Source organism: Helianthus annuus, chromosome 14 (assembly GCF_002127325.2).
Source record: "Helianthus annuus cultivar XRQ/B chromosome 14, HanXRQr2.0-SUNRISE, whole genome shotgun sequence".
NCBI classification, from domain to species: domain Eukaryota; kingdom Viridiplantae; phylum Streptophyta; class Magnoliopsida; order Asterales; family Asteraceae; genus Helianthus; species Helianthus annuus.
Window position 1 is genome coordinate 29,031,785 of NC_035446.2, and position 14,591 is coordinate 29,046,375.

The 14,591-nt window shown below is 34.3% G+C and overlaps 1 protein-coding gene and 1 long non-coding RNA gene across 2 annotated transcripts; one reads left to right on the plus strand and one right to left on the minus strand.

Moving 5' to 3' along the window:
- Positions 1–3,671: 3,671 nt before the first annotated feature.
- Positions 3,672–4,950, minus strand: LOC110906572. Its single transcript, XM_035982932.1, has 3 exons — positions 4,602–4,950; positions 4,209–4,391; positions 3,672–4,051 (listed from the first exon to the last, which is right to left on the minus strand). Exons 1-3 carry the CDS (start codon positions 4,948–4,950, stop codon positions 3,672–3,674), a joined length of 912 nt encoding a protein of 303 aa, XP_035838825.1.
- Positions 4,951–5,924: 974 nt separating this feature from the next.
- On the plus strand, positions 5,925–8,589 carry LOC110908241. The gene is made up of 2 exons (XR_002574344.2): positions 5,925–6,822; positions 8,332–8,589. It is a non-coding gene; the product is annotated as an uncharacterized LOC110908241 (long non-coding RNA).
- Positions 8,590–14,591: the final 6,002 nt, after the last annotated feature.

A 14,591-nucleotide genomic window follows, 5' to 3' on the forward strand; every position in this document is an offset into this window, starting at 1 on the left:
CGCTTAAATTGACTATGGCCACACCGAGTTTAGAGAATTGTTTTTTTTTTTTTTTATTTTCAAATAAATAAATTATTATTGATAGTGACTATCAACTTTTCTTTTGGTTATGTTATTTTTAAAATGTTAAGTTTGGTTTAAGATAAGTGGATTCAGATAATTAATTTTAGTTAACGTGGAAAGTTTGGTATATCCATATTTTGATGACATGAACGGGTGGATTTGGTGAATCTGTGGGTATTTTTTGTCAATATCTTTTCTATATAATAAAAAAAATTATTGGGTACACTTTTCATCATATTAGATTAGAGCATCTCTTATAGATAATAATTATTTTAGTTTAATCTATTCTAATTAATTATAGATAACCCTTCTACTAGATATTATTTAGTTTAATATCGTATGGATAATTATTATTTAGTTTAATCTTTTTTTAAGTTATAATATTATTTATTTGAATTAACTGTTACTTTTATATTTATCTATTTACTTCAAATTCAAATTTAATTATCTAATTTGATCTTAACTATATATTTGAACATTTTGTTTACTTTGGTATTAAATAGATTTTACGAAACTTAAAATAAAATTAACTAATATTATTTATCATCTATACATTTACGGAGTTTTAAATAAAGGGTTAAATTTATTGAGACTTCGTTAACAAATTTTGCAACAACAGAATAATCTATTTTTATCACGAAAACCAAACTTTGTGTTAATATATTAAATATTTTGATTTTCACTATGCAAAATTATATTTACTCGACCCTTGTAATACATGAGATTTTTTAAGATATAACTTTTTATTATTTGATGTACACACTTAGACTTATCCAATTCGTACAGTACACGGGGTTTTTTTAAGGATATATATATATATATATATATATATATATATATATATATATATATATATATATATATATATATATATATATATATAAGCGAAACAAGATAGGTTAATGTGGCGAACTAGGAGGGGTATGTTTTCGGAGTTCTCTACTTATACGGCTTGGGAGGATTTGCGTCAAGCTCAAAATGAGGTAGGTTGGTCGAGAGTGGTTTGGTTTCCACAGGCTATCCCGAGGCATTCCTTTCTGTACGAATTTTTCATCAAAAACTGAAAACTCAAGATGTCATGAGCAAGTGGAACTCAGAAAGTACGAATTTTAATCTCTTGTGTTGCTCTTTATGTACGCGGGGACCAGATTCTCACCAGCATTTGTTTTTTGAATGTAAGTTTGCGGAAAGTGTTTGGTATGGGGTTCGTGACAAAGCGGGAATGGAGTCTATTCAGAATAAATGGAGTGTGATCTTTGATTTCCTGGTTGGTATAGCGAACTCGAAGATTGCTACCCATGTGATTGCAAAAATTGTTGTTGGTGCTACGGCTTACTTTGTGTGGGAAGAAAGGAATAGAAGGATTTTTTCAACGAAAAGGAGGAATGAAAACCAACTGATAGAGGTCATCTTATCCACTGTTCGAATGAAGCTTCACACAATGAGATTTAAGAGTACTACCCAAATGGCTCGAGTAATGCAAGACTGGAGTTTACCGCGAGGGCTTATTGTGGCGGATGATGATTGTAGTTAAGTAGGTCTCGTGTTAGAGTTTGGTTTGTGTAGCATATAGTGCTTTGTCTTCGTTGTTTAGCGTGTTTGCTTGTGTTTTGTAGTGTACTCTTGTATGGCTTGTCATACTTGAGAACTGGGAGATTTTCTGTCTCTCACTTGGTTTTTTGGTTGGTATAAAATTCACCGGGGTAACCTTTTACCCCAAAAAAAAGAGTACTGTACAATATTCCTTAACGTACATTACGTACAATATAGTGAATTCGCATGTTATAAAATAGCAGGATGAAATTGCATGTGATAATTTTGATGAAATAGCATGTTGTTTTTTTGTAACAATTTCGCATGTGGTAATTTTGATGAAATCGCATGTTAAAAAACCAACATGCGAAATTGTTACAAAAAATAACATGCGAATTCAATGCGGGAAGATGATCGGACGGCTGAGATTGTAGCGTACGTATTGTACGATAAGGTCATTTGTACGTTAACCTACCCATATATATATATATATATATATATAGAGAGAGAGAGAGAGAGAAAGGTTAACATACTTCACGGCTTATCATACTTCACGTAGGAGACAATGGTAACCGTTGGATCAGGGGTATAATCACGCATGGGACCACATAATCACGCATGGGACCACATAATCACGCATGGGATCCAAAATCACACACGTTATTTTGGTCAAAAAAATAATTACGCATGCTATATATTTTGTGAAGTACGTTAATGTATGTTAAGGCGTGAAGTACGTTATACTTTCTCTCTCTCTCTCTCTCTATATATATATATATATATATATTATTTAGTATAGAAAAATTAAACATTTATTCAAACCGTGTAATACACATATTTTAAAGATGTAATTTTTTTTATTGTTTGGTATATATAATTACATTTATTCAACCCGTACAATATTGTTCTTATAGATATAACTTTTTATTATTTAATAAATAAAATTACATTTATTCAACCCATGCAATAAATGAGGTTTTTAAAGATATATTATTTTATTATTTAGTATATAAAATTTATTTATTCAGCCCGTATAATACATGGGGTTATAACCTAGTTTATATATATAATAAACAAATGGTAGTGTAAACCTACTTATGTCGTCTTATTTCACAACATGCATGTATACGTAATTTGGGAGTATGCAAATTGCGGTTCGGTTCAGCTTTTACCTTTAACTATATTATCATGATAACTGAAGCTCGGCATGGTTCGGTTTTGATTAACTTCGATTAATTAACAAAGCCGGGTTAAACTAAAGTTCAAACTAAATGAACATGAAAAAAAGAATAGGTTAACGTATTCTCAACCACTTTAACACTGAAACAAAATTAAAACTACTCGGTCCAAACATATTCTGAATTATCAAGGTTTTTCGTTACAACAATACATATTCATCTTGGCATAAGCATGTGTTAAATCTTTTCAGGCTCGGTTAGCATTCGGTTATGGGACATCCTTAACCACAATCATAGGTTGATCCTTGTCATTGGTTAATTCGGTTCGATGACGGTTTGGTTTGCTCATGTAACATCGACCAAAAAACGTATCTTAGAAAAGTCGGATTGTTTTGAAAATCGAATACGAACCCTTTGTAAATCGGTTCGAACCATTATAAATAAAATATACTATATTTAATCTTACTCTTTTTTTTATGAAACTTAAGTAATATGATAGAGAAAAATACGCTAGTCCCAACGGTATAATCGTATTTTTGTAAAATGTCATATTTTTCGAGTTATATGAGAAAAACGAGGTTAAGAAGTTGAATTAATTATATTTATAAAACAATATTTTTATAATAATACCAAATTGTTTGGCACCCTAAGGCTGCGGAGTGTGGGGGCTTGGGTTTGGAGCATTGCTCGACACGTGTCAGATATGGACTCCAACAGTCCACACCAAAAAAAGTGGGGTGTGGAATGGGTGTGGCTAGGCGGCTTTGGGGTGCTATGTGGCACCTAAATTTCTTTTTTTATATATATTAATCATAGAATTTACTAAATAAATTTAAAAACACATTTTAGTTATATCAAATAACAACAGTAAAAAAATAAATTACATCATCAAAAAAATCAATCATCTTCATTGGAGTTGAATCTAGGAGGTGTCGAAACATGTTCTACCAAATCAGCTCGAAGGTTTGAACTTATTTGTCTTGACTCGATTCGATATTGGTTTTGCGTTCTCTCTTCGTCACTCATGTCTTCGTGATTTGATTCGGGCTCCTCGCCATAATATTCAACAATTGCACGCCATTCATCCTCTAAAATCATATTGTGTAGAATGATGCACACATATTTCATGTTTCTTATTTGATCTTTTTCATACAATCGACAATGCATGCTTAAAATGCGCCACCTTTTCTGCAAAACACCAAATGCTCGCTCAATGTCTTTGCGTGCCACCATCTGAACTTTGTTAAACTTCATTCTTTTAGAATCTAGGGTTCCATCTGTTGAAAATGATTTCACAAAAACAGCATACTTAGGGTAAATTCCATCAACAAGATAGTACCCATACTTGTATTCAACCCCATTTACAAAAAATGTTCCTTTCGGTCCAATACCATTTATTAGATCATTGAATAGGGGCGAGTGAATCAGGCATACCAAATAATGCATGACAGATCCAAAGATCTTGTGATGTAACCGCTTCAAGCATCATAGCCGGCATTCCATGATATCCACTTGTGTGAGAGCTTTGCCATGCAGTTGGACAAAGTTCCCACTCCCATTTCATACAATCTAAATTACCGATCATCCCGGGGAGACCATGATATTTGGCGTGATGTTCTAAAATTTGTTGCATATCACTAAATGTCGGTTTTCTCAAATATCTTTTCATATATAGTTCAATGATATACGCACAAAAATTGTGAAGACTTTCCCTAGCCACTCGTGCCGACATTCTTAAATAGTCGTCCATTATGTCGGAACTACTGACGTAAGCCAATTTTCTAAGGGCGGCCGTAACCTTTTGTCACGTGGTAAATCCTAAATTACCACGCTCATCGGGTCTTTGTCGGAAAAAAGCATAATTATCCTCTAAATCCTTTGATATTCTTAAAAATAATTTTTTACTCATACGAAAACGACGCCTAAACAATCTTTCATCATACGTTGATTCGGGTGAGAAATAATCGCTTACCAGCAAATCGTTTGCGGTTTCGCATTCATGAACAATATACTTCCTCAGTTTGGGTTTGGGTTGGGGTTGGGAAGTCCATTCATCTGCATCTTCAACAATTGCTTTCATCACCATCGTCACTGCTGATAATATTAATTCTGCCTCGTCGTCGGATGAGGATGACAAAACAAATTTATCATACGAACTTGAACTTGAAGAATCCATTTTATATATTTTTGAATTTTTGGATGGTAAAAATGAGTAAAAAGTGTTTGGTTTATATAGAAAACAATTAAAAGATTTTTTTTTTTAAATAGTCGTTGGCCAACGGCTATGCCTAACGGGTAGCCCAATGGCCATAAAAAAGTAGCCAATCAAACCCAGTCATGGCACCCCAGCCCCATGCCCCAAGCTCAATCCCCACGTCAGCGGGGCAACCCCATGGCCAACGCTAATCGGGTGTGGACTAGCCAGCGTTTTTGGCATTTCGCCGCCCCAACCCACGCCCCACACCTCGCAGTGTAATCCAAACGACACCTTCCATCGCGTGGAATCCTCAACAGCTCATGCTCCACTCAAACGACGGTGGTCTGCAAACTTCTTTTGCAAGTTACGCGATTTTAGCAACTCCAATTTATATTTTCAATTATAATTTGCAATAATTAATATTATAATTTATCCAAATTAAGTCTGTACACTAATAAACATCGTGCAGATACATTATGTAATTAACTATTTTTATTTAAGGGTGTACCTATTTGCACACTCATTTGCCTATTGACACACTAAAAAGGTGTTTTTTTGTTATATGCACACCCTGTAGTGTCGAGTTGTGGCCAAAGCGGCGTTTTGGTACGGTTAACCAGACAAAGACTGACGGGTGTCTGACGGGTCTGTTAACCGGACCAGAACGCCGAGCTTTGGCCGCGTTTTGGTCCTGTCAACCAGACAAAAGACTGACACCGCTCTGGTTGACAACACCAAAACGCGGCCAAAGTTTGGCGTTTTGGTCCGGTCAACAGACCCATCAGACACCCGTCAGTCTTTGTCTGATTGATCGGACTAAAACGCCGCGCTTTGGCCACAGCTCGATACTACAGGATATGCACATAGGACAAAAAACACATTTTTGGGTTGGCTATCTACACACTTGGTGTGTAGATAGTTTGAGCCCTATTTAAAATCAAATCTCCATTAAAGGTTAGAAAATACCCAATTCATTATTAACAAATTTATATACCATATCAACCCTAACTTATTCTAAACGATTTCTCCTTCTCTAAAACGTAAACCCTAACCTCCAACTCGTGTAAACCTCTTTCCTAATTGTGGATTCAAGCAAGAACACAACCTAGGGATTGGAACGTGAACTCGCGATATCCCCTTCAATTCTTCATCAGGCGAGATAGTTCTTGTGTCAATTCCACTTAATTTTTCAAGATATACAAAACCTCTCTATCAATTTCTGTGCCAGAGGGCATCCGAATTAAATTCTTGTATTTTTACTTTTTTTAGTGTTCTTAAATGTAGAATTTTGGGGCTTTTGATTTGAGAATGTTGTTTGATGAAATTAAAAGTTGTTTACTGATCTGAACCATATTAGAATAGGTTTTGTAATTTTTGAGAATTTTTAGTCATGTTTTAAATATATTACATATTTTAAATCATGATTTTTCCAAGAAATATATTAAATATGGATATTTAGTAATGAATTTCATATTTAATGATAGTATGTCTTGTAATTACAATGTTAACCTAAATTATGCATTTTTCTTAAAATTATTTGCGAAGGTATATTATCGGAAAAGCTTCTAACCGTCCAAGAGGTGATGGTCATTGATCTCATCCGGATCTTTTGGGATCTAGGAAACAATGGTGAAACAAGATGTACCTTGCAAATGATAGAATTAACTAAATAATTAATTTGCGTCGAAATTAATAAATATATTTTCATACAAAAGTCCCCAAATTGTAGGATTTAATTTTGTAAACTCTTGATGGTTGTTTTGTATTTTGTTTATGTTTCGAGGGTAATCTTGTCATTTGGAGTCTTCCCATTTTTCGTGCGGTATTTTGTGGATCGAAGCTATGCAAACAGTGAGTAGATATTCCTAATTCCCCTTTTTACAATTTAAATGTTTTGGGGTGTGTCATGTGTCAGTTGTTTCGTTAATTCACTTTATTTTCAGTATCAAATACATGCAACTCAATGTGTAATTATGTGTTATATTATGTTTGTTGTTTATTTGTTTATCGCTTTGTGTAGCAAATCATCGCAGATTATCTGAAGATTGATTTGTAATACTTTGCTGGCTTTGACTTTGCTGAAATTATGACTGTTGTTGAAATTGTTAAGTTTGAAGTAGTTGTGTCTAGGCCTGACAAAAGAAACCCATACGTCTTATTTTGGGTCATTATAATATCCTCCTAGGTTGTTTTGGGTTTAATATTATTTCTAAGGGGTCAAAATGGGTGAAAATAAAAAGAGGAAAAAGGTAGAACAGGTTGGAATGGGTCAAGGTAAAAAGAGAAGCGGGTGAAACTTGGTATAAGAAAAATTAGAACGGTTGAACGGGTTGGTGATCTGCATAATAATTGCCTTTGTCAAACATTCGGATCAGTTTGGTCTTCTACAAATCTGCAACCGTCTTTCATAGCTCACAATCTCTGCTCGATCTCGCATCTAAAATTGTATGAAATCGCATTGAAGACTTTACCGATCTTTGGTTGGTTGATGCGCGTCTGAAATCATCTCAGCCATAATTATCTTCTACATCAATCTGTCGATTCAAAACTCTTCAATTCCAATCAGTTTCTCTTCGAATCGTTCCAAGTTGACTATTCACAGGTTCATACATCTTATGCAATTAGTTCTTTTTTTCTCCATTGTTCTTATGCAATTCATCTTTTATTTTTTCTAGTGTTTTCCGATGGATTGTACTTCTTCAATCATTCTTCTAGGCATTCACAAATTCGATTTTGATATCGCTGGGAAACAAGGTTACTTTAGTCGCGATTATGGAGTGTACCAATGGAACGCCCACCAGATGTTTGATGAAAGTCCAAGGAGAACTATGGGATATAATTCATATATTTTGAATGTAAATGCTATACAAAAGAAGTATAAATTTAGGTTTTTTAGTTTCTTTTACATCTAAATACTATAAAAAGAAGACACATCAACCCGATCCGACCCAAAACCTGTTCTGACCCGGACCCGTTTCGACCCTTACCCATTCTGACCCGAACCAATACAACCTGTTTTTTGAATTGACCCATTTTGACCCGACCCGTTTGACCCGTCACCCGACCCACCTGTTTTGCCAGGCTTTGTTGTGTCACATTTGAACACTTTCAGCACTGAAAGCTGTTTATATCTTCTGACTTGTATTTTCAGAACCTTTGTAGTAAAGTCCAATATCTTGTGGAATATAATTTGGCTTCATTTTCGAATTCTTTCTTAACTCCAATTCACGAGCTTACAAATTTTCAATAAAACTGCTCAAAGTCAGACTCATAAAATCTAAAGGTCTTGATTTTAAGATCATTAAAAGCATCTTTCAGTCTTCATCTGGTAACACATCTGCTAACTTTTCAATTTGTTAGCATGTGCAGGTAAAATGTTGTTACGCTTCATCTCAGCAATCAGATAATAGTAGCGTTCTATCAACCGGTGAAATGTCTCTCCTTTAACAACTGTGAAAATATCGAACTCCTTTCTTTATCAAACCAACTTTACTCTTGTACATGTCGACATTTCCTCTGTACTTGTCGAATAATGCTATCCAAAGTGATTGAGTTGTTCCTTTGTGCCGAAGCAAATGCAAGATTCACTCTTATAGCATATATCAAATATTAACCATAGCTTTTCGTTTGTGCTTTATTATCCACTCCTCAACCACACATAAGGTCTCATTCTTGAACATTTGTTTTTGTAGTTTTATATGAGCTTGAGAGATGGTTGCTTTATCTTTGTGAGAATATCGTTTATCACTCAAATAACTTGTCTAGAATATGTTTTCTAATTTTTAGTTTTGTAGCAATTTTTGTTATTATTAAACGATTCAATTCATTGAGAAACCAATAATCTTTAAAGACATTTAACTGTAGGGTGCATTTTAAGAGAGAACTAAAAAGCTATTAAAAAACCGACAAAACTACTTTCAATCAATCGATTTTGATTTTTCAGTTTTATAATTAAAAGCCCATGGCTTTACAGCCTAGTGGTATCTTAGGGGTGGGATAAAACTTTGAGACCAATAGGTCATAGGTTCGATTCCCACAAGGGGGTTTTCCCATATTTATTGGTTTTCCTCCTGAATTGGTGTATAAGCATTATGCCTAGTGGAGATGGATATGATCGGGTGGTTCCGCTGGTGGCACGATAGATACTCAAGAGGTCCGTCAGTAATCCAAATTTGCCATTCAAAAAAAAGTTTTATAATTAAAAAAATCAGTATTGTATTCACCATCATCACCTTTCTATAACTATACCAGTGTTGTAAAAATCGCGACTAGTCGACGATTAATCACTAGTCGGCCAGTAACTGAGTAATTTTTCGTTAATCAGTCAATTAATCGCTAGTCGGCCTAGCCGGGCCTAGTCGGCCGGCCAAAAATCGGCGATTATGGCCAAAACTTCTAAATTTCGGTCAGTTTTCAACTAATCCATGTGAATTCTAACAATTAATCTTGTATACTTATAAAAATGAGCTGGGTAAGAGTTAAAACCTAACTACTTAAAATATTTGCCTATAAAAATGTGTATATGTATACATAAAAATGAAAATTAGATATAAAAAACCCAATCCGATTAATCCCGAGTAGTCGCTAGTCCCCACCTCACCGACCGACTAGCGAGTTCTCCAACCTTGAACTATATTCACCATCATCTACGATTATATTTTTTCTAATGCTACACACCATTCAAATTTAGGGCAACACTGTATTTAACCCACCCCAGCAACCGTATATATTTTTTAATGAAACGAAACTACTATCTCTAGTTGTGCTCAAGTGTCATTAATTAAAGAAAATAATTAAACCTAAAAGTAAAATAGGCTATCTATTTGTTTTTATTATCTTGAACAATAAAACATACCCTGACTTTTGTGGAAGCGTGATTATAGTGTGACTTTCTTAATACCATAGCATTCAATCATAACAATACTATATGATAAAACCATAAGATGTTCATCCATAAATTAAGTTTGAAAATACCACAACATACTTGTCTGAAACGTAGACTCCAAATTTAAATTACAAACCACAACATGTTTAAATGAGTTCACGAAGACTCGACAAAAGACCTTAAATAAAACCGAGTTTAGAACCATGTATCTCGTCCAGGATTAAGATACATCTCCTAAACCCTAATGACTTCGGATGACATCTTTTATTCATGACGCAGCTTGAAACATGCAAACACCCGCCAGATCCACTTAATTCCCTGAAATACATGTAATTTGAAACATCAACAAAAGTTGAGCGAGTTCATGTGTTTGTTTGTGTGTATGAATAAACCTTTAAAGTATGTATGTATGTATGTAAATCCTGGTATGAAGCAATAAGGAAAAACAGATCACGAATGGTTTGCAAGGCCAATGGTATGTGTGAAGTGATGCAGGAAAACTCAAACCTAGCGGATTTTGCCACGGCTTCAGTATGTGGACATAGTCACCACATGGGCCACCCTGGTCCTCATGGGTGTGGGCTCGCTACACCCAAATAGATCTATCACTCATGTCCCTCGGTCCTACGACGAGGATTAATGGCCTTAAGTGTTGTACCCACCACTCACATGATCAAGCAGTAACCTTCCTTAGCTAACCATACCATGTATAAAACGTTTGTAAACAATTGTAACATGTATTTCACCTCCGGAGTTATAAAACTGAAAACAGTTAAAAGAAAAGGGGGACATGAACTCACTGTCTTGCGTCTTCGATACTCGTAACTCACGTTCCTTCAGCAAACGCGACTACCTACAATGTACTAACGTCTATTAGACGAACGGGCCGCGCCTTGACTTAGAATTAACGTTTCTGAGTTACACTTCTAATATCATTCCAATTTATATAATTATTGTCAAAATAATTAATATTTCAACTTAAATTATATTTATAAATTTTTGGAATAATTGTTAAACAATATTTTGTAACAATCCTTCTCAAGTATCTATACTTGTATTTCCTTCCCAAGGATGGGTATATTAGCATTTGTATTTGTATATTTTTGCCATATATCGGTGTCGTATTCCGGTGTGGATTTATACGTACGAGAATACGTATTTTCTTGTAATCGTTAAGTATTTCTTATACTTAATTTTGTGTTAAACTTTCCGGAGTATTATTTCTAAAAAAGGTCCACTAATATATATATTTCCCAAAATATATATATTTAAGAATTATTACTTAGAAAATTTATGTATAATTTTTCCATTTGGCAAAAGTATTTGTAGTTCCAAATAATATATTTTCAAGTCTAACTTTAGAAAATATATATAAACTTATTTTTATCCAAAAACAATGTATTCCAAGAAAATATATATTTTTCCCAAAAATATTATATTTCCTAATAATTCCAAGAAAAAATATATATATTTTTAATCGCCAAAATATATATTTCACTTTTGTCAAAAATATAATATAACTTTGTGATATTCATAAAAAAAATCATATTTTCATTTCTTGCGTCCAAAATATTATTTACCAAAAATATATTTATAAGGGTATTTTCCGGAATATTTTGTAGGTTACATTCTTTCGTTCGGTTTCACAATATTATGTGTGTAACTTGTATTTTATTCCATGAGATTTTTGGTAAATACTTTGGATTGTAATTTCTTTGTATTTTGTTAAGTTATATTATTTTAACCCTAAAATAATATAACTATTACACAAAGTATATAAATAATCACACACATCATGTCTTTAATGTATATATATATTCTAAATATATATTTGTCTATTTTTATTTATAAAAACCAACCTCCAATGTCATGGCCCCCGTCCTGGTGTTACCTGGTCCAGGAGCCGCGGGACAGAAACCCCTGGTATTTATTATTTGATTTGACAGCGGAAGTTTAACAGGATCATTAAAACTTGAAAATGCCCAATTATTTTATTTCACAATTTGGGACAAACCCCCATAATTTACAGTAAAGGAAATTTCACGAGAAAATCCTTTATTTTACAAAACATGTTTATTTATTTTATCGAGCCACTACTTCAAGCTTGTTAGTGCTCCGTAGCACTTTTTCCTTGATTCACAGTAAGTCACCTGAAACATGTTTAAAAAGATTTTATCAGCGGAGAAATACTGGCGAGTCACTCAGGTTACATAAAACGACACCTTAGTTATAAATTACAGCATAAGAGCGATTACAATGGCTTCTATCTTATTTTTATCTGGCGCTGTGTCACACCCTGGTGACGATGGTCATACCACTATTGGGTCCTTGTAGGATCGTGTAGTTGACCCGAATGAGTCGTTCAGAGGAGCTTTGATCAGTTTCAGGTGCGGAAAACAAGAAACTGACTTAGAAACAGCTTAATCTTCACTTTAAACACTGATTGGATTGATTTAACAGCAATTACAATCAGTCTTCACACCGGCAGCACCTCGGTATGGAATTCACGAACTGTTACAATGATTTCGCTTGATATGCTATATATAGGCCATAGATTCCCCTTGAAACACACATGTACCGGTTCAAGCGAAATAGCAAGGATGTGATTCCGCTTGAAAATGACCAAAGTCATTTCAAGCGGAATAACCACTTCAAGCGAAATCAGCTTTAATACAAACATAACCTTCCTATTTTCTCGATCTACGTGCCCTGATCTAACCTATCTAGTATAAGACTCGATACAAGATGAAGTCGACAGATGCATGCACTAACAGACTCCCCCTCAGATGTTGACGAGTCTCATGTGTCGAGTCTTTGCAACTTCAGTCTCTATCAGTCTCTGGGCTTCACTCCTTCTATCTTCTCTTGCATGTCTTCAGACTTCCCTTAACGATGAGCTAGCATTTCTTAAGTTCATCAGCATCATCAGCTTTAGGATCGTAATCTGGCTTTAACTTTCAAATCCTCAGGTATCGGAACCTGGCTCATGCTCTTTCCAACAGAATTCTCAGGATTGATCAACCTGGCTTTTTAACATTCAGCTTTGATTCCAAGATCGTCACCTGTCTCTCTTCCAGCTTAGGATCGTCACCTGACTCAAGCTTACACCTGCGCAATCTCTACCTAAAAGTAAATTTCACAAGTTTAACAATTTAATATAAATCTGTATGCACTAACACTGACTCCCCCTCAAGTTTAACTATACTCTTGATGAACCACTTGTAAAATATAAACAAAACACATTTGATTTTCAACACACACTCCTTCTCACAAAAATGTCATCATGTTTAGCACTTGGAACTTTGAAAATCAGCTCTCCAACATCAGTTGTCGAAAATCTTTTTGGATTTTTGAAATTTAAATGAAATGCAGTAAAGATATATTTACATACAATATTTTTGTGAGTTTGTGTAAGAGGATCATATCAGTTTAAGAGACATATCACCAACACCGTTAAGCTTCATTTCATTTTAAGTTCTAAACAATTCACCTAGATTGTCAGTATATTGGTCCAATTAAATTTTCACACAAAGTTCAACTGTTTCGAGATATGATATTAATGTCTTAAACACATAAACTTATTCGTGTGTCCCACTACTTGAATATACTCCCGTATCCAGATCCCAATATTCAGTCTTACAGGTGAGTATACCACAGATGATATCTGTAAGGGGTTAGATGCGAAACCGTGAGAGCTCAGGTCAGAACTTCCGTTCAGCAGAGAGATAACGGCTCGACTTTTGGTGTGTCCCCTTTAGAGGATCTTTTCTTCAACAGCACACGATTATCATTTTGCAGTGTTTCATCGTTTTTTACGTTGAGGGCAGTGCTATGTTTCAAGCATTGCGGAAAGTATTATACGGGGACTAGGTCAGAATTCCATTCAGCAGAAGTCCCGGGATAATACCCCATATATCACTGAGCATAAAGACCTAGTATCTCAGAAAGAGGAACCTTTCAAACAAGATTTCGGGGGTTACCCATATATCCAAGAAGTTGTTACCCACAAAATAAGCAAGTTTGAAATTTAGGTTTATATCTCGTCACAATCTACTAAATGTGCAAAAACCTACTGGCATATCCGCAGTGAGATTGTTTATCACATTTAACTTTCCATTTCTTTAGCATGTTGTGACAGTCCACTGATGTACTATCATTTTCTCCTTTTCACAACAAAACTCGTTTTTGATTTTATCATGTTTTTGTATTTTTCAAATTTTCTAATGTTTTTGGATTTTCTGGAATTTTTTGCTCCCCCTAAAATGCAAACACATTTAAAGGAAATTTGAAAAACAAGCTAATCTCTTGACCCACTTAAAAAAAATTTAAAGCAAAACTATACAGGAAAATGACAACCGATATCGAATTGCTTCAATTCGCCATCCACTAGGCATAAACAATCTGAACTCCCCCTTTCAACAAACTATTTTCTCATTTAGATTTCAAAACACTTAAGTTTGTTTTAATCAAAATGATTCTTCCGGAAAATAAGTTTGTTTTTACCACTTGTAAGTTCACTTGTAAATGAGGGGTCATTTCACCACATTGTTCATCAATCACTTGTATTAAGATTACATCAAGTTCAACTGAATGACCTTGACGAATCATTTGTACCACTTGTAAGAACAAAACTATGTACCAGTTGTAGGAAATACAGGTACAACTAAATGTCCCTGATTTACCACTTGCAAGTATGCACATGCAAACCTCTGTACCAGTTGTAAGAACACAAACA